General features: G+C 44.0%; 1 protein-coding gene across 7 annotated transcripts in view; it reads right to left on the bottom strand.

The window, feature by feature from the left end:
- Positions 1–21: 21 nt before the first annotated feature.
- The window catches only part of dlg3 (discs, large homolog 3 (Drosophila)), an 80,627-nt gene continuing 61,112 nt past the window's right edge, over positions 22–19,536 (bottom strand). For 3 of the 7 annotated variants that reach the window (XM_072395490.1, XM_072395491.1, XM_072395494.1), the window contains 13 exons: positions 17,368–17,524; positions 16,774–16,876; positions 9,107–9,221; positions 7,342–7,518; positions 7,178–7,253; positions 6,486–6,585; positions 4,976–5,017; positions 4,745–4,795; positions 4,559–4,660; positions 4,297–4,469; positions 3,971–4,080; positions 3,793–3,884; positions 22–3,363 (listed from right to left, as the gene is read on the bottom strand). In XM_072395490.1, the coding sequence (XP_072251591.1) occupies positions 3,257–3,363; positions 3,793–3,884; positions 3,971–4,080; positions 4,297–4,469; positions 4,559–4,660; positions 4,745–4,795; positions 4,976–5,017; positions 6,486–6,585; positions 7,178–7,253; positions 7,342–7,518; positions 9,107–9,221; positions 16,774–16,876; positions 17,368–17,524 (1,405 nt within the window). In that variant the 3' untranslated portion in view covers positions 22–3,256. Of the gene's footprint in view, positions 3,364–3,792; positions 3,885–3,970; positions 4,081–4,296; positions 4,470–4,558; positions 4,661–4,744; positions 4,796–4,975; positions 5,018–5,785; positions 5,832–6,485; positions 6,586–7,177; positions 7,254–7,341; positions 7,519–9,106; positions 9,222–9,900; positions 9,924–14,808; positions 15,144–16,773; positions 16,877–17,367; positions 17,525–19,536 lie in introns of those variants that run through there. The other 4 variants (XM_072395492.1, XM_072395493.1, XM_072395496.1 and 1 more) reach the window with 3 other exon arrangements.

The raw sequence follows: 19,536 nt of genomic DNA, 5'->3' as shown, positions 1-19,536 counted from the left end.
AGAATGACAAGCACATCAAAATCATAACTGAGTCACATATTTTATTTTCAAACAAATAAACTCTTGTCAAGTCCCAAATTAAAACCCAAACAAAAGTAGCAGGACTGCATTCCCTCATGACTAGGACAGGGAAGACCATGAGGCCAAGTGTCCCGATAGGCTGTACCACCTGCAGTGACAGGAAGGAAACTACTGTACAATCAAAGGGTTCATGTTTGCAAGCACTTACTGCACAGATGTGCTATAACATAAACATATCATCACCCAAAAGTACAAACAAGAACCCTGCCCCCCCCCAAAAAAAATAAAAGCATATACGTCATCATTGCTCTCATCAGAACGACCCTCATCAGTTATACACACACAGAGGCATTCAGGTTCCATCTTGTTACCGCGACCTCAATGGAAAGAGTAAAATTAAAATCAAGTTCTTTGGGCTTTGACATGGCTGACTGAGGTATGAATACCACACACATTGTTAACAGTCAGCTGTATTTCAACTAAACACCAGAGAGGACCAATTCTAAACTTCTAATGATGTATTGATCAATGCTCCTGGTTTCTGTGATATCGTGTAGGTTTCTGCCTGCATCACTTTATTTTACAATATATATATTTTTTTTAAATCTATACACCCAGACACGTTCCACAAGAAATCACATGTAGACAGGCCCTACTTGAGGGAACTGAATTCCCAACTGACTAGTTAAGTGTTCCAATAGGCATTTGAAGTAAAATACCAACAATACAGCACATTTGTATGGAAATTATATCTCAATAGTAGCTCAAACTTGACTTACCTGACATTTGTGGTCTATAAAACATGTTTGTCCCAGTTTGATTCACACATGCATGAAGCACAGGTGAGGGGGATCTGCTGGGGGCTTATTTACATAGTACAGCTACAACACCCTTTTTGAAACAGTCTGCAAGCAGTTTATAAATGGCTCTGTTCCCTTCGGTTATTCCCTGAACTCTGGTTTTGACACAGGTAATGACAGCTGGTTTAGCAGTGGTGCCTGGCAGGTGGGCACACCTGTTCAGAAAATGCCTGCAGGTACAGGTTTGCTCTGTGGGTGGGAGAGAGCAGGGGACCCAGAGGTCTGGGTTAACATTTCTTGTTGGGTCTGGCTCTCTGAGGAAAAACCAAAATGTATATATATATATATATATATATATATATATATATTATATTTAACTACTTTTGCACTCTTCAAAATGCCGATTAGGAAAGTGAGAACGTTCATATGATCTTGGGCCACAGCACTCTTCTCCAGACGAGCACTCCCACATGCACACATTCACACACAGTGGCAGGATCTGCAGGGAGCGGTGGAGCAGGTCGTTTCAATCCTGGTGATGCCACACAGCAAAAAAAAAAAACAAACAAACAAAAAAACGTTTCTAATCAATGGACTCAAACTAACTCCCAGCCCCACGAAAAAGACGACGCAACTCAACCCGATTACACCGTCTTGTTGAACACACCTCAAACTAATCGTCAGTGCCCTCCTTGAATACTTGCTTTTTCACATTTGTTCCGACCATGAACTCAGTGCCATTGCCCAGACGTGGCCCTTTGAGTCACAGGGGATATGGTATCTGTATGTTAAGATTCCTGAGCTGGTCTAGCTCACCCCAGACACACCAAGAGCTCAACACAGTGGTTCAGCACCTGCTAACGACAGAGTCATTAAAAATTCATATGTTTATAGATACACAAAGCGTAAAAGTTTACTCAAACCCAACTTTAGTGTTGTATTTGGTAGGGGGACAGGGGGGGACAATCCAAAACAGGTTATACTGACTCTTAATTGTTAGAACATCCAATACAATTATTGTCTTGTTCTACCCGTTTTAAAGCCGCCACAATGGCAGCAGATAGGACAGTACCATGTGACCAATCAGAAGAGAATCCTCTGGGAAGGCAGAGAGTGTAATAGGGTGGTCTGCTGCTCAACATGAGTTAGGAGGCTTTGGCTGTCCAAATTGTAATCCAGTGGCCAAATCTGATCTATTTATTTATTTTTAATTGCACAGGGAAGAAGAAGAAAATTGCTGAAAAAACAGGGAAGAGAAAAAGGTGCCAACAGCTTAAAAAAAAGGTTGTTTTAAATCTATTGCACTCAATGTCAGACCTTCTGACAGTTGGACACAAAAGTACGAAAAGATGAAATTGTTTCCTCTTTTTTTGTTTTGTTTTCATCAATTGTGTGCAGCCTCCCTCACAGACAACAGGTAGTCACAAAACAGAATTTGTATTTGATGTAAGGCAGTTTGGTGTTTTGCAGAGAGCCCGGTTACACTTCTCTACCCTCAACCTTTACAGAGCAGCTAAAAACCACAAGCAAAAGAAGAAAAAAAAATAATCCCACAAGAAAGAAAATAATTATGATAATAATCACAGCCCTCCAAATTGACAATTCTGGTGAAGTGTAAAATGTGTAGTTTTCAATATGTAGTAAAATCTCAGTAGGATTTTATCTTGTGATTTCATAATATAAACGTTGAGATTCACGACGCATTTCTTCCTCTTGATCCGCCTCCCGAGGCGTCTTTGTCGGCTGCAGTGCAGGCGACTGGCAGACGACCAAACAGCGAGCTGGTTTGTGATAAATAGATCACCAGTTTTTTTTTTTTAGGCTCCTCCACTAATTTCCTCAGTCAGTATAAACAAGAGAGATGACTCCTTGAACAGTACCATCAGCAGGGCTCTATTTTATCCAGTCTTTAGGAAGGAAAAAAAAAGAAACAAAAACAAACCAAAAAACAACAAAATATTAATTTGTCTTCAAACTTCTCGTCTTGTGTCTTTTAAAATGTGATTTGATGAACATTTACAAAGTGTTTCAGCTTGGTATGATTTGTCTCTGTTCCCCTGCAACTTCTCTTTGAATCCCAACTCCTCTTCTGATCTCTGCACAACATTCTGATCTTCAGGCAGTCCCCCAATCACCAAAGGGATTTTATTCCTTTTACTTTTTGTTTTTACTTGACAAATTCCCGTGGAATGGCGTTTCCAGTCTTGAATGGATTTGTTGAGAAACTCATGCAGGGGTGTGCACAGTCACAGTAATGGTGATAAGACTTCTTTTTCATTTAGAGTAACATAATGATGACACTAAAACTTGATATGAAACATATCTGCAAAAAGGAGGTGAGGGAGGGGGGAGGGTTGGGGGGGCTATGTGGGCGTGGGGGGGGTCTCTGGGAGGCAGGAGGGGAGCTCTGTGCCGGAGAGAAGACGGCCGGGAGCTCAGAGCTTCTCTGAGGAGGGGATCCAGATGTAGGGTCCAGACTGCTCCTCGATGATTAGCTTGATTTTGTTGTAGATCTCCTCTAGCGAGTCACCCTGTACGATAGCTGGAGAACAACACAAGAGGCACAGCTTTGATTGGATGCGTCACAAGCTGAGTCGGCTACAGATGTTGAAATTAACGTGACACTTGCTGATAGTTCAAGTTACTCGTTCGAGACAAAAAGACAAACATTTGCTTGGTGAATGTAACAAGTGTTGTTCAGACAAAAGAAGACATTAAGAATCCAGCATTAGAGCTTCCAATTAATCAGCTGCGTCTGGTCATGTGGGTTATTTATGGTGATATTTACAGAACGTCTGTTTTCTTCGGAAACAATTCGAACAATTCGTCACAATGATAGAAGATTCCTCACATTTATCTGACAGTTAATTACAACAATAAAGTGTGAAAAGTAATGACAGATCATTCTAAATACCCAAGTCAGAGCTGTCAGTATTTATCAGCAACCAAAGCAAAAAGCAGTGAGACCGACCTGTGAAATACTCTCCGAAGTCTTGCTCCAGCTTTACCGCCTTGTCAAAGACTTTATTGGCCTGTTCGTACGTCTGCCTCTTATTCATTTCCCTGAAAAAGACAGCAGTGAAAGTTACTTCAACACACTTCAACCCGATTACGTCGTTATTCCAACATCTGTAAGGACTCCTACTTACATTAGAGCTTCAATGGATTTTGGTTTTATAAAGATGGCGATCGGATAAAGTTGTGCTTGCTGCAGTCGTTTTATGGCATTCCCAGACACATCCAGAATGCAGTGTTTCCCCTGCAGGCAGGCAGAGCATGCTTTGTTAGAATTACTTCAACGCTGACATTTCTGTCCCACATATTGATGAAAGAACATTTATATTTATATAACATTCTTTTTTTTTATTTTTTATAAAAGTCTGCTTTATGATTCACAGGCCACCCAACATAACTCGGGGTTAGGTACCACTCTGGTAAACAAATCCTACAGAGAAACGCGAGATGAAGCGCCTACCCTCTCTGCCACAGTTCTGACAGATAAGATGCTCGTCCCATAGAGGTTCTCATTAAACTGGCCGGCCTCAATGAATTTATTATCCTGAATGTCTTTCTCCATTTGCTCTCTTGAGGCTACAAAGTGGTAGTCCTGGCCGTCCATCTCGTTCTCTCGCCTTGGTCGGGTTGTATCTGTGGAAGCAAATGGAACAAGTTTATTTTTGTCGCCGCTCGGCTGTTCTGTTTAGTGTGACATGAGGTGGTGTTGAGTGTTGACTCACGGGGTACACAGGAGCCAAACTTGTGGGGAAACTCGGAGATGAGGTCATCATTTACTCTGTCCTTCATTGGGCCCAAAATGATCACAGGCCTTGTGTAGTGGACTGGAGACAGAATGAGGAAATGAGACTACATCCAAGAAAGAAACCGCAGAATTCAATCAGATGTAGAGAAATGATTCCACTCACTTTCCTGTCGAATGACTGGCTCATAGGAAAGGATTGTGTCCTCTTGACCCTCTGTGAGAAAACAAGCAAATCAAAAATGAGACATTTCGAATCCTGTCAAGAGAAAAACTAGGAAATTTCATTTCTGAGAAGCTCAATTCTTGAGTAAATGCAAGAACATCAGCTGAGATGTTCATAGAGCCGTGCAGTGTGAAACCATCAGAAAGAACATGAGAAATTTAGGTGACTCACTCGAACTACTTTCACTGTCACTTGTGTTGGATGTCAGGCATTCTGCAAAAGCAAAACAGTGTGAATTTTAGATCAACCAGAGCCACAGTCAAATAAATGCTCTTCCTATGGGTGAAAATTACATTCACCTGCTTAAACAATCTGAGGAAAGAAAGCAAAGCAAAACTAAAAGAAAAAAAACTGTTCTTCAACAACTAGGCCAACCAAAAAAGGGAATAAAGAAAGCAGAAGTCTTGTTTGGTGCGGCAGCCAAGCTCTTGCAATATTAGGGAAGTGGTTTTAGGTGCCAGCAATAGGAAATTAAGTGTTTCCTGTGACAATATCCCAAATGACCCACAATTCCCAGGCCAATGTTTCCTATTGCTAGATCTGCGCCTGTGGCAGCAGATCTCATATCAGGGAAAAGACAAAGAAAACATATACAGGCGTTACACAGACCACAGGAGGGGGGGCAGGAGCTGGCTGACTCAGGGGAACTGAAGGAAAAAGTGTTTCCAACCACACTCTGCTCTGGTGACAGAAGTATCGTACCTCTGTGCGCCCTTAAATGGCAAAACTCTGCTAAAGATGTCTCATAAAGACCCCAGGAGAGATTCAGAATAAGTGTCACCCTGACTCCCCATCCCCTGGGAATGCATCTTTTGTATGTACTGTGAATCTGAGGCGGTGTGCGTGAGCACACACATATGTTTTGTGTGTGTGTGCGTGTGTCACTAAATGTGTGTGGTTTTTGCATTCCCAGCTGGGCCTGCAGTGACAAAGCATTTTCTCTGGGGACAGCTGCTTGACACAGTACAACCACACACTTACTCAAACTCTTTGATCCATAAAAGTCATCGCTTAACCCTGGGAAGTCCTAGGTGTCCCGACAGGTGAGAGCAGAAACCAAGAGAAGAAAGCAGACAGGAAGAAGAAGAGGTTAGTGAGAGTCGAGGCAGAGAAGGAGAGGAGTGCGGTGGAGTGCTCACCAGGCCCGCTGACACACGGTGCTGTCCTGCTCATTAAGCCTGAGCTCCAATTTGTTCATAGTAAGCCACTGCCTTTCAATTAAAAACCCAATCCCATTAAAATGGGATTTTGACCTGTTAAGTGTTAAAGTCCAGTTAATGAGATTCGTCCTGTTGTGTGTCAGTGACTGACTGGAGAATTGATCAAGACTTAAACAAGGGGTAGCATCGCAGCTGTAGAAGGCCTGTGTGTTAATGCGGCAAAGAACTTGCACACACAGCTGGGAGCACACACACAGCTAGACACTCCTCTGGAGCCCACAGACAGATGCACAGCTGCACCAGAGAGGAACCCCACATGTCCTGCCTCATGGTGCTGGCTCCTGCATGTGGGGGACCTCTCTGAGACACTGAGAAAAGGGATGAGAACGGTGCCGTCACACAAACCATCCCTGCAGGTGAGCGGAAAGATGAGAGTTGAGAGACGGAACTGAAGCACGAAGGGGAAAGGACAAAAAAAAATAAAACAGCACCCCCCCCTCGATCACACAGCAGGTACTCACGTTCAGACTCCACCAACTCCTGCACAATATTCTCCTTGCTCTTGTAAAACGGGAACTTGCGCGAGAGGTTGAAGCTTTTTTTGCGCTTTACTTTTACTGGCTGCTTGTTGATGCGTGGGTGAGAGAGGGGGGAGGGGCAATGAGAGGGCAAAAACAAAAAACAGACTGGGTTTCAATGAAGGTACTCAACAAGCATGCAATAAAAGAAAAAAAATGATATGTAAACAAACAATACACGTCAAATAATGAGAACGAGAAGCAGGTAATGGGTGAAAATGGCTGGCACATCAATGTGAAGGAAACAGGCGTCTGTTGACCAAATTTAAACATCACCGTTTCAACAAATTTAATCTCCTTGGATAATACAGACACAACATTACAGCTGATTTAAACTTCTGCAAATTAAGTCTGACAGATTAGTCTCCGACAAACCTGCAGACATGTTGCAATTGCACATTTCTTAATTTCCCTGAGTGCGTGAGCTGCAGAAGTTACAGAGACCTCTCATCTCTACGGAGCTTCTGTGTAAACTATACAGTAACACGAGTGCTCTTTGTGCTCGCCTCGGTGAGCAGGTGCTGGTCCTTTTCCCCACACTGAGGGGGAAGTAGGCCATCTCCCCGGGAGCCCAGCAGCTCTGAGGACAGCCGCTCAGGCACCAGGGCAGGGAGCAGCTGAGCCTCTACACTTACCCTGTTGGACTCAATCATGCCTGTCCTCGCGTGGAACTTGACCGTTTTTAATCTGGCCCGCTCCTTCTTTTCCACTCTGCAAAAAGAAAAAGACATCTTTTGGAAGCCATCGCTTAAGTGTTGCCTGGCGTTCGAACAACAATGGACACGAAGAAGGACGCTACCTTTTTTTGCTCGGAATGACTCCAATCTGCTCGCTCTCTCCGTGAGGTGTGACAAGCCTCGCCTGCCACCACTCGTCATCAGAAGCATTTATGACATGAAGGATATCCCCATAAGAGAAGCTCAGGCCTTGGCTGGGCAGGCAGCTGTCCCTCGTTCGATCGTAGTCAAACAGAGCTCTACAAAAACAAAGGCTTCGGTTACTGTCCTTATCTTTTATGTTGAATTTCTCTGTAGAAAGCACCACGGATCGCACCACGATCATGGAACTGGACCACATGCCCAAAGTTGTCGGGCGGGTACAAAATTAGTGTTTTTATTTCTTCCCATTAGATCACATGGCTTCTGTGTGAGCTTTAATGTCTAAAATACATTGAATTCACACAATAATTTAAGGTTTTGTGATGTACATTCAGAGTAGTTGACAGTTGAAAATGAATTACTTGATTATATATAACCATAAGAGGGAAAAAAGTGCCTTAAAACAACAACAACAACAACAAAAAGCCACTCATAATTTTCCATTAGACATTTCCATCCGGTGCTCCTGCAGACTTTCCACTACAAACATGCTCTGTTTATTGTCTGTCTGAGTGCGTCACCGTCTTGTTGGACAAGTATCCCAACAACAAGCTTTTCTTAAGGCATTAATACCTGCTTTACAAGTTTCCACTTTCTTGACCCACAAGCTTAGATCTACAAACCACAGTCCAGTGAACGGATGAGCTGCAGCCAGCGTTTTCTACAACCGTTCCGCTTTAAGATTTAAGCTGACACACTCCTGACAACTGAAACTGCAGCTAATGGTGAAAACATCAGGGTGCTATCCAAAAAAAAAAAAAAGCTTTTCAGTTTGTGTTGTCACCAGAGACAAATTCACTATCAACACTGGCTGACAGGCGATAATCAAATTCCCTGCAAATGTACAGCACCTGCATATTCTTGTGTTGCAGAGAGCGTGAACACACGTGACTTTTTTTTCCTTTTTTTTTTTTTAAGCGCACCTTACAAGCTGAACGCCTCCACATTCCTGAGGCTTGGCTGGGAGGATATGGCATCTCCTACTTCAGTCTACAAACTAGACAGCTTTTTCCAACATAACTGTGGGCTTAGTCACCTGCACAGGAGCAGGCTCAGCTCTACATACCTCATGGGACTCGGTGTATAAGAGCGGCATGAGTCAGACTGGTCAGCACTCTGCTGACTATAGTGGGCCCTCGAATGAGATAACGCCTATATACTTTGGAAACATTGCTTCTGAACTAAATCAGTTTAGTACTGTAGCTTTAAAGCTGACGTGAAGCGCATTAGAGCTTCAGCAGAAATATAGTGAAGCACTTGGACTCTGAAGTTACATCACACCCCCCATTCACCTTGACACTGGCGTGTCCTTTGCGACTCGCAGCATTTATGCAAGCAGAGGGATGCCACCTGTTTTAATTCCAAAATGAGCCTCCATCCTGTTTGGCAGCTGGCCCAAAGTGTCATAACACAGGTCCCTTCAACAACCCCCACTGTCAACCTACATTTAATAAAGTAAAGGCAATGTCATCAAAACAACAACAGGGAATGCCTGTCCATCAGCTTTTAGATGATCGTAAATGCAATCAACCCAACACCATAAATCAAATGTTACCCTACAGACAGCTGAGCAGAAAACGGTACATTTCAAAACATGTGCATTCAGTTTTCATTCCTCCCACATCAAGTTTTCTGTAGTTAATGCAGCTGCACGTATCAGTGTGTGTGTGCGTGTGGTCAGTGTACCTGACATAGAGGGAGCGTTTCTCACTGGTGCGCAGGGAACCCGATCCTGAGCTCATGCTGCTGTTCATCATCTGCTCCCTTAGGTCGTGGATCTTGGACTCAAAGCGACTGTACTCTGAGACAGAAAAAACAACAGTGTCAAAGTCACAGCAAAAACAAGTCCTTGAGCATGTACACCACCCCTCCGGGTATGGTCGTATTGACCAGTTTGTATAAATAAATGAAAAATAACAGCGGATATTACACTCTGCTCTCTCGTTTCACTGGAATATTATTGAAGATCCGAGTCCGGTTAGCGCTGCGGTGAGCTACAGCGAACAGAGAGGGAAGGTTGAGCGAATCCTTAAGCTGATTAATGACCCCAGGAACAGATGGTTTATCACAGATCTGCCTTACACATTCAGTAATTTCTCATGTCAGGTAATTAATTATACAGATTAATTAAGTTCAACATGGGCTCTTTAGTGTGGTTTAAAAAAAGGAAGGCCTCCAACAAATTCAAATGCATGACCATTTGTCATAGGTGTGTAAATTCAGTTGCAGCTCAGCAGCACAGGATGATGTATGAATCCACCTGCACCTCCTCATTAAGAATGCTCTCATTAGCCTGCTGAGCACAGTGTGCTCTGTGCCCAGGCTGCAGGAACAAGCGAGGCCACCGCACCACACGGTTAGATAAACAGACCGACAGATGCAGCTAGAAAAACAAGTAGGCTAAGGTACCCAAAGGATGCAGTGGGGCTGCAAAAATATAGAAATGCAAACATCTGACTTTGTCATCTAAATGTTATTACCATCTTTCCTGTAGCATAGCTTCTGAGCGCAGGGATTTATCTGCATAAGACAATTACATAATTAGCATACGATACTGCTGCGATAGCAACATATCCTCAATCTTAAGCACAGAAATAAAAACACAGAACACCACCCGGTTTTACCAGTTCATAATCGACCGCCATGTCTCAAGCCTACGTTACTGTTTAATCTTCAAAAGCTAGCAGCACTTCCTGTAATGTGAACAACACCAGATCAAAGTCCAGCCTTGAAAAAGCAAACACCTATGTCTACCCAGATGACTTATCTGAAATTAGTCCAAGCTCCTGGAAAAGTGTGAGCAGGTGCAAAAACAAACCAACGCACTCCCTGCTGAAACCTACAGGGTATTCAAAGCAAACACGCATCTGACCCGAACCTGGTAGCAGCTCCCCACCCTGCTCAAAGGGTTAACAATACAATAGTGTGACGCTGCAAGGTGAGGTAACCAGACGCCGCTTGACTGGCTGTAACCATTAGCAACACCGTAGCACTCCTTGAACAGGGTCAACATATGCGGAAACAGCCATTCAGACCGGTCTACTTGGCTTTCAGGCCCAAGAGAGACAAAAGAAAGGAGCACAAGAAGCAGCAGCCTGGGCGAGGAGGGGCTGCGGGAGAAGACAAAGAGCAGCTAAATGCAGAAAGCTGTCCTAATGCACAGATTCATTCTACCACCAACCTGAGAGCTGTGCCAGTGAGACAGGACCAGTGCTGTCAGTCGCACAGGTGGTGAGTCGCTCGTTCACATTCCTGACGTCGAAATGACTCATCTAAATACAGTTGACATTCAGGAGAAGCAGAGAGAGAGAGCTGAACTACAATTAGTTTTAAGCCTCTGTGGGAAGTTTGGAGGAATCATGCGATATCCATAAAACTGCTGCCACTCCTTATAGATAATGACGACATCAGGGTACAGACGACTCTGCTGCACGGTTTAAACCATATACAGCCTATCATAACAACTGCAACTGAGCTGGAAAACACAGATGGACTATATGAAACTCTAAGATCAGATATGCACCTGTTAGACGGGAAGGAGAGGAGAGTTTAACCATTACACACTCTTACACTGGTGCCCGACTACCTCACAACAGGACAAAGAGAATATGACACACTGGGCTGAAATATAAGCCCTGTATTGACTGTTTGTCCCTCTTCAAACATAAAGCATGTGCTGCCACACGAAAGCAAACAAGAGATTTGAAACTGTGTCTGAAATTGATCAAAAACCAGCACACACCTTATTAACAAACCGTAACATCCAAACCCCAGAACTGGAAGAACACCCCGCACTGGGTGTGGAAAACCTCTAAAGCATGGTCTCTGAACGGAAAGCAGTCAACTGTCGGTGCTTTTCAAAGTCAAAGTGGAATCATTAACGGCTGCCACTTCTAACACGCCACGTCATCAAATCTCGCCAAAGCCCGCTTCCAATGTCAAAGAAAGTTCAAGGATGCTTCTGCGTATCCTCGCACACACCTGACCTGAGGTGATGGAGCTTAAATACTTAGTTTGTTTTCACCGTGTTTGTCGTCATCATAAAGTTGTCAGCGCTGTGATTAACGAAAGAAAGCAAAAAAAAACAAAAAACAGAAATGCTGTTGGGTAGCAGCTACTATTTAACAGCCATGTCAAATTTTCAGCGTCTGTTGTCATGAATCAGCTCTTTCAGATGCTTTAAATTAAACGTTGATAGTTTGTCTTATTTTCGGGCCTAAATGCTCTTTTGCACTCGCTGGTGATGTGAGGGGACACAGCAGAGGGTCTTTTTTTTCTTCTTTTTTTAAAATCTTTGTTATAACTTTTAACTAATATCAACAAGCTAACAATGCTGCACTATGAAGAAGACTTTAAATCCATTTTTACACCAACAAATTACACTGACATCACGCTGATTAAAACATAAAAAACAACAGTAAGGGATGCTGTGGCTAACCCAGAGTGGCACACGTACCAAGAGTGGTAAAAAACTGGTGGTGGTCTTAAAAAAAACAAGGTAATCAACCCCTCAAAGGACCGGATGGCCACATGTCTAAGGCGTCAGTAACCATCATTCTCAGCAACTGTTTTTACTATTGTTAGAATAGTTTCCTGTTTTACGTAGGTGTTGATCAAAATATTAATACTTTGGTAGCAAACAAGCTAAAATTAAAGCCCACCTGAGGAGGATGCTATTAGCTTGCACACTTTCCTCTGTGTGGTGATACAGGTGAGGGTTTGAAAATAGCTCCTGCACGAAATGAAGCACAACGAGACTTCATGACTCCGGAAAAATATTGTCCCGCAGCAAAAACTAACTGCATACCAACAATTATGTTGCAGAGCAGGCAGACGTCTCCAAAACAAGAAGACTTGCACAAAAACAATCCAAATAGCCCTGTGTACCTGAGGAGGGGTTTCCCAATGATTGTAAGAATATAGAAAACAAACCAAAACGGAGTTAATTAAAGCGCAACATCTTCGGTTCTCATTGTAACATCGAGACATTTGTTTCAAGTCAGAAGCTTATTTGGTCATCGACCACTAATGGATGAATACAAATAAATTTACAAAGAAAAACAACTTAAACTCGCTCTCGCTTGACCTGCCGTCATTTCACTCCCCATGAAACTGGCTGTGACTTCTGACAGCAAACACCAACAGAACAAACAGGCTGAGCTCTTCCTGGCAACACTTTTCATTTAAGAACGACTGCAACTCAAAAAACTCACGTACGCAAAGCTGACTGACATTCTCCCGATGGCAATCAATCCCAGGGACTCAAGAACACATTTTGGAGTTTACCATTTCAATAGTTAAGTCCTGGCTCCTTAAATCAATTAATACTCCAGAGCCAGCCTGTATTTTTAGGAGTGACCCACAGGAAGAAACGACAGCTAATAGAAACTGGGTCTATTCTGTATCTCACTCCCACTGCGTGTCCTCATTAGTTGTACAGCTTTTTTATTTTGGGGGACGGTGGCTTCTCTTTTGATCCAGTTATGCAACACAGCGGGCATGTGCTTGTAATATGAGAGTGTGTTATGTTCTCGGGGAGAGTCGAGCCAGTGAATACAAACACCCCCTCTCCGATATTGAAGTGCAGTGCAGAGGCCGCATGTAGAATCCGACTAAAAGGTTTCAATGTAGGTCTCAGATGAACACTGGTGTGAGTTTAATGAGAGTGCGTGGAGTGTAACATTTCCTTCATACCCCTCCTCCCATTTCCTACATGGAAGGACTTAAGTGTAATTACCCTCGTCGAGGGTTGGGCAGGGCAGTACCCCTCACTTCAGCTGCTGAATGAGAGTTAAAGACCTGGTGATGCTCCAGGAAGCTGCTGAGAGTCGGGCAGGAATCCTGCTGCAGCCTGTGAGCTCCATTGTGGCTTCCTATAGCGTTGGGAGCTGGCCTTCGATCAGAGGTCCATGAATGCGCGGGCCCCGGCCCCTGAGAAAACTCCCCAGGCAGTTTGCCTGGCATAAACTAACACTCATCCTCCATTTCCTACCCTGACTGACTTGTCCTTGTACAGCTCACTGGGGGTTCCTCTTGCGCCAAACTCAAATGAACAACTTGTCTCACACAGCTTTAGGATGCCAGCAGGTTCACTGGAGACGGATCTCAGGTCACTGGAGGGGATTCAGGAAGTCAATCATTTACCAGCAGCTGGGCTTGGCGGTGTAGCGTAGTTAAGGACTGTACACAGATAAGTGTCCTTCACTGGGTAACAAAGGGGGCACAGAGCTGAAAGCATGATTTGGTACGGAAAACAAAGGTTCCCTTCAACTGACCACATCATTATTCAAGATTCTGCATGAATGATCTGGCATGCGAGACAACAAGAACTCACAGTTATGATGATTTATATCTGCATTCGGAGACAGGAGGAAACTCATATTGCACTACTGTCAGCTTTTATCTCAGCCTGTGTTTGTCTACAGCTTAACCTCATCCCCATTCTTAGATCCCGCTCCACATCAATTCCATCGTCCTTGGGGCATTATTGGACATCTGAGGCCTGGGTTGTGTTTTATTGAAAGAGAAAGTAGAATGGAGGGAGAGCAAGCTACAACTTATGCCCCTCACATTCCTGTCATAGTCCAACCTGAGAACTCAGCCAAGATAGAAATCGCTCACAATATCCTCTGCACTGGCGTTAGGGCTTTGATGAACACACAAAGAGAGTCTGAAGCTGAAGAGATATGAACGTACACAGCACAGCCAAAGCAGTGGAGCCATTTTGTTGAATAAACCCAAAAAAAGCTGAGCAGCACATGAAGTCTGCTTCAGTCAGCGTGAAATAATGATCTGTGGTTGGCGACTCAGGTAAGACACACAAATGCACCGCCAACATAAAGAGGCGAGTTCACAGCTCAGCCGTGAGGTCAAACCACAAGCTGACACACACCTGTGCGACCACACCTCTGTGCCCCCACCTATACACTCTGCTTACATAAGAACCCGAACTGAATGAGCCCTGCTGCTTACAGATTGCCACACAGCGCTGTTTCACCTAAGTGTTTGAGGGCTTTAAATCGAGAGATATCAAGAGCTAATCATAAAACCAGATGGGCTCCAGGTGGAAGTTTACTGCACAAGTTAGGGTGAGGCTCTTCATGTCTGACACAGTAAATTGTCACATTTCAAGCCTAATAAAAAGAGTGTTTGCTTAACAGTCTGTGTTGCCTCTCCGTGGAGGTTAATTATAACTGGTATAAAGGCTCAGACACACGGGACGAGCACTTGTATTTTTCGCACGGTACAACAGAAGGAAACCTACAGGTTAGTGGATCAAACTTCCCCGGTACAGTAACACCGAAACTTGTTTCTACAGGGTAACTCACGCAGTGTGTCCCGGCTTTAGCGGGTCGATAATTCCCCTCAGCCTCCCTCCTCGCCCTCACCTCAGATAAATGAAACGGTGGCTTTTATTTCTCTGTCGCAGCCGGTAGTTTCTTCATCCAGCCATTAGGGAGTTCATGCGGCTCTGCTGCTGCTGTTGTAGCCGAGCCCATCCCCCATCCACTCTGGCTGGTAGACGGATAAGTTTGTCGCTTTCCACCTTCACTCCGAGCGCATTTAAAACTTTCCGCTATGTTGTAATGGAAGCGGGGCTTGCACTTTCCGCTTAGTCTCCACTTCCCATCGGAGCCTGGCTTTCTGTCTACCAGCGGCGGCTTCTTGTAGAGGCTTAGAGTTTGAAACAGGGAAGGACAACAGCGGTTGGTTTGCCCGCCTTGCAGTTGGCTTAACTCTTCAGGCTGCTAACATAAGACCCGCCCCTGAACCTGAATACTTCTTCCAGCCAACCTATCCGGAGCGCTGCCCCCGCTGTTTGCAGCCTGAGCTGCTCAGTCCGCCCCCGCCGCACCAGGTAGACATGGCTGCACCATTAAAGGGTCACTCCAGCCATTCCCCACTGCACTTACATGAAGCTGCGACACTTTCACATCTTTCACTACCTGGAGTGAACCCCCGCAACACCAGTTCCTACATTTTCCACAATCTAATCTGTCAGTGTAGCTTTAGGTGCACCTTATCTGGCTGCTAAATGCTCATGTATTTGGGGGGGAAAAAAGCATTTAGAGACAGCGGGATAACTATCTTAAAGATCTTGCCGACCCCAGTTAGAACAGATGCTCATGTCTGCACTCTAAATAAGAAGCAACACCTACCGATAAGTTAGCTTAGCACAAAAACTGGAACCAAGGTAGCCTGGCAACACGTGCTTTAACAGGAATTTAAGGTGTCAGAGTGCTTCCTGTATGTTTTCTAACAGTGTTTGGTTGCCTAGCAACTAGGCATAGACTTCATCTCCTCTGTCGTCCTGTCTGTGACCAGGAAAGTGTTCACATCCAAATAATTTGAGGGATTTCTCAGTTCCTATAATGTGCTTGGAGGAGAAGAGAGGGGAGGCTTGCAAGCAGGCACCTGTGACTTCTGAAGGGGGTGGGACACATTATTCCTTCACTTTAAGCTGAATTGAAAGTAAAAATGCACTTTGTCATAAAACAGATTTAATTCTCATCTGACAGACGTAATTAAATACAGTTTCCTGCTGCATCAAAACAATGATGCAGCTGTAATTCTCACAATGTGCTCCGTCAAAGTATAAACTGCCAGTAAAAATGGTTGTTTGGAAGTCAGCAAACACATTAAAGCTGCTAACAGCCATGTTGGTTTTTTTAGCTGCTTCTCTTTGGTGGCTTCGTTGCTCATTTTAAAGCCCACTTTTTAGGACTGTGTTTTTCAAATGCAAGGAGGGACCATGTCTTATCTGAGATGGATGCGAGTAGGAAGGTCCAATCCCTCCAAGGAAGTATCCTCGATTCTGAGAAGCACATGTAGTCCTATAAAAGATGTATTAAGTGCTCTTGGGTTGTTTTAAGAGACATATTGTAGCCAAAGCCAAAGCAGCTAAAGTGGCAACTGTTACAGCTACAAAGTAGCTCAGTGATACATCCTCTGATTAACGTCCCAATGAAACAATCAAAGTGGTTGTTTCACACATACTGACTCTTTCTGTCTCCACCACCCACCCGTGACCCAGAGCTGGATAAAGCTGGTATACAACATGGATGGCGCTGTTCTGGTTGCACACATTCTTTTGTCTCCCAATTTCAGAATAAAAATCAAATCCAAATCCAATATGTATCAAGCAAACAGTTACATGCTGTATGAGACTTCACGAGCAGTTTGGCGACATTACTCGAACGGGTCTGAGAATGAAGGTTTGCTGGCTCAAGAATTCTTTTGAATAATTAGTTATAATTAAACAATATTTGATAATAGCTCCTCCCAAATGGATCCAACTAAAACTGTGGGTTCAAGACACATTTGTGGAATGATAAATTCCAGTCAGGGCTCACCTTCAGGCCTGTATTGAGCTATGATGGTGACCGTCTGTCCAGCCCTCTTCAGAGCTGCAGCTGCCTGCTCGTGTGTAGCGTTCCTCAGGTTCACCCCATTCACCTGCAGGAAAGCAGAGGTTTAGTGTGAAATAAACATTAGTTCACTTGCATGAAAAAAACAAAGCTGAAACTCCTGCCAAATCGTTTTATTCCAGCATGAAGAGCTTAGATCTGCCCTCATAATGAGTACACCGAACATGAAGTAAGAGATGGTGATGAATCAGTGTTGTTTTTCTGATAGATTTTCCTTGGATTGAATAACTTATTTTTGCCGTAATGTGTGGTAATGTACAGTTGGGCTAGCATTAAAATACAACAGATATATTTGAAGTAGCACTGGATTTTGGGCAGAGCTTTACTCCCTCAGAGTGGTGATGATTTAATGTCTCGTTCAAGGACATTTCAGCGTGGGCAGGTGTTTGCTGGCTTTCTCAACACTGGGCCACTTTTCTTTTATCACCATTATTCTGACTGCAGGAGTTGGCTGACTGCGCCAGCTTGTTCCAGTTGTGTATATGATAAAACAGGAAGCTTCGACTAAGAGACACTCACTGAGAGAATCCGGTCACCCCTCCTCAGCTCGCCGCTAAGGTCAGCCGGCCCTCCAGCCAAGATGAAGGAGACGAAAATCCCCTCTCCATCCTCCCCGCCAACGATGTTGAAGCCCAGACCTGTGGAGCCCTTGTGCAGCACCACCTTCCTCGGCTCCCTGCCAAACAAGAGCGACAGCGTCAGGGTGAAGGGCAGAGCACGGTGTGTACAGGAGGCACCACGGGGGCGAGATATGACCAGAGCTGCGGTAGAAATAGCATGAGCAGACGGGTGTGCAGAGGCGTTTCCGGACAACAGCCATCATCCTTGCACTGTGTACACCAAAATGTCAAGTGTGTCCAATTTAGGAAATCTGCAAGCAGCAGATCTTTTCATTGTGGATCCACTGTGTTCGTGTTTGAAATTTAGTATTTGAAATAGAAACTGTAAACGATTTCGGTGGAGGACACCACAAATCAACAGAGAACAATGACTCATCACTAAACAACCTGCAGTAATCATAATGCTGTGCCCTGGTCAACACTTCTGTTCGTGGGAGTAGATCTGATTGTACAATCACCAAAAAGCATTAAGTTTTTCCCCCGTAACACCATGAGCAAGACTAGTGTGTCATTTTTACCCGTACAAATCTATAGTGGAAAAAAGAAAGGGGCACCAACAGGCTTAAATACATACATCAATGCATGTTTCAAAGCTTTATAAATATAACTTTTCCCAAAAATGAACAGCCATGGGCTCACTAAACAGCTGCCTAACACTGAAAATCTAAATAACTGATGCCCTCAGTCCAGAAGAAGGCTGTAAAAGATAAAGGAGTGTCTTCAGGAAGTGGTTTTCTCAGAGTGTGACGTAAGTGAGAAACTAAAGAGATGGCGATTATCAAGAAGAATGGAGAAATCATTTCAAAAGAACTGCTTGTAGTGTTGCAAGAAATGCTATTTAAAACCACTATATGACTGCAAAAAACCCACTTCTCCAGCAGTGAAGTGGGGGGGGTGGATTGATCGTGCTTTGTGCCAGTGGAGTGGCACAGGCAGCATGCCACCGACAGACGGAAATACTGTTTCAAATAGAATTCTAGCACATATCATAACATCTATTCAAAAAAGACGAGTTCTACACCTGGATAATGGTCTTAAACACACATGAAAATCCAGAATAGACTAACTGAAGAGGTGCAAGCTGTAGGTTTTTTTTTTCCCTGAACAGTAAAAGACCAGCAAAAAGCACCAGTCTCAAAGCTGGAAGATTTTTGGTTGAAGAATGTGTTCGGTACACTCTCAAAAAAGTAAATATTGATCAAAGGTTTCATCATCAGCTTCATTCGTTTTGAAGATGAGGTCATCCATGACAATTAACAGCAACAGAACATCTGAGCAGGGTTCGCTGCTGTAAAGATAACTGATAACAACGTTCACTCACACAGTGACACCAGCATTGACATTATTAGATCCAAATGCACATTCTTCCACAGCACCTTCTGCCTACCTTTTACACACATAAACATCCACTCGCACAATAGACCTCCTCCTGAAACTCCGCTTTAGCCACAATGACTCATCCTCCATGCTCCAGCAGGCAGTTCAGACTACCGCAGCTTCAAGATGCAACAGAGGCCAGACCGCTACTACAGCGCAGCAGAAACGCTCTGAGAATTCACTTCACTCACACACACACACACACGTTAAACTGTTCACACACACACACACACACACATGCACTTCTTACAGACAGCAACACAAAAACACACGATTTCCACTCTGTATGGCTCCCATTAGTGGTCTCCTCTTGCAGCACTCACTCGGTCTGCAGGAACAATTCCTGCTCATTCCCCAACGGCTGCGCTAAAACTTGCTGTTGAGACAGTTTTCCTGATGGCGGCGGCTGGGGAAACATTCCAGACTTTCAAAATCACCATATACCCGCGACCGACTGGAAAAAGCTTTAAAGAGCGGAATACTGGAAACAGTAAAATGGCATCGAAAGCAAGAAAATAAATTCCCTGGGTTTAATAGAGAGGACGAGTCTTTTTTAAGGGCTCCAAATAAAATGGCTCATCAGGAATAATGGGAACGTTGGTCTGCAGGGTTCCCAACAAGTAGTTCTACAGATAAAAACTAAAAATAGGAAGTGCACATTGCCATGAAACACGCTCAAACATCTGACTTG

Source organism: Leuresthes tenuis, unplaced genomic scaffold (genome assembly GCF_036924035.1).
Source record: "Leuresthes tenuis unplaced genomic scaffold, fLeuTen1.0.hap1 SCAF_11, whole genome shotgun sequence".
Classification (NCBI taxonomy): Eukaryota; Metazoa; Chordata; class Actinopteri; order Atheriniformes; family Atherinopsidae; genus Leuresthes; species Leuresthes tenuis.
The sequence above is the reverse complement of the archived record's forward strand: the minus strand, read 5'-3'. Positions and strand labels throughout refer to the sequence as shown.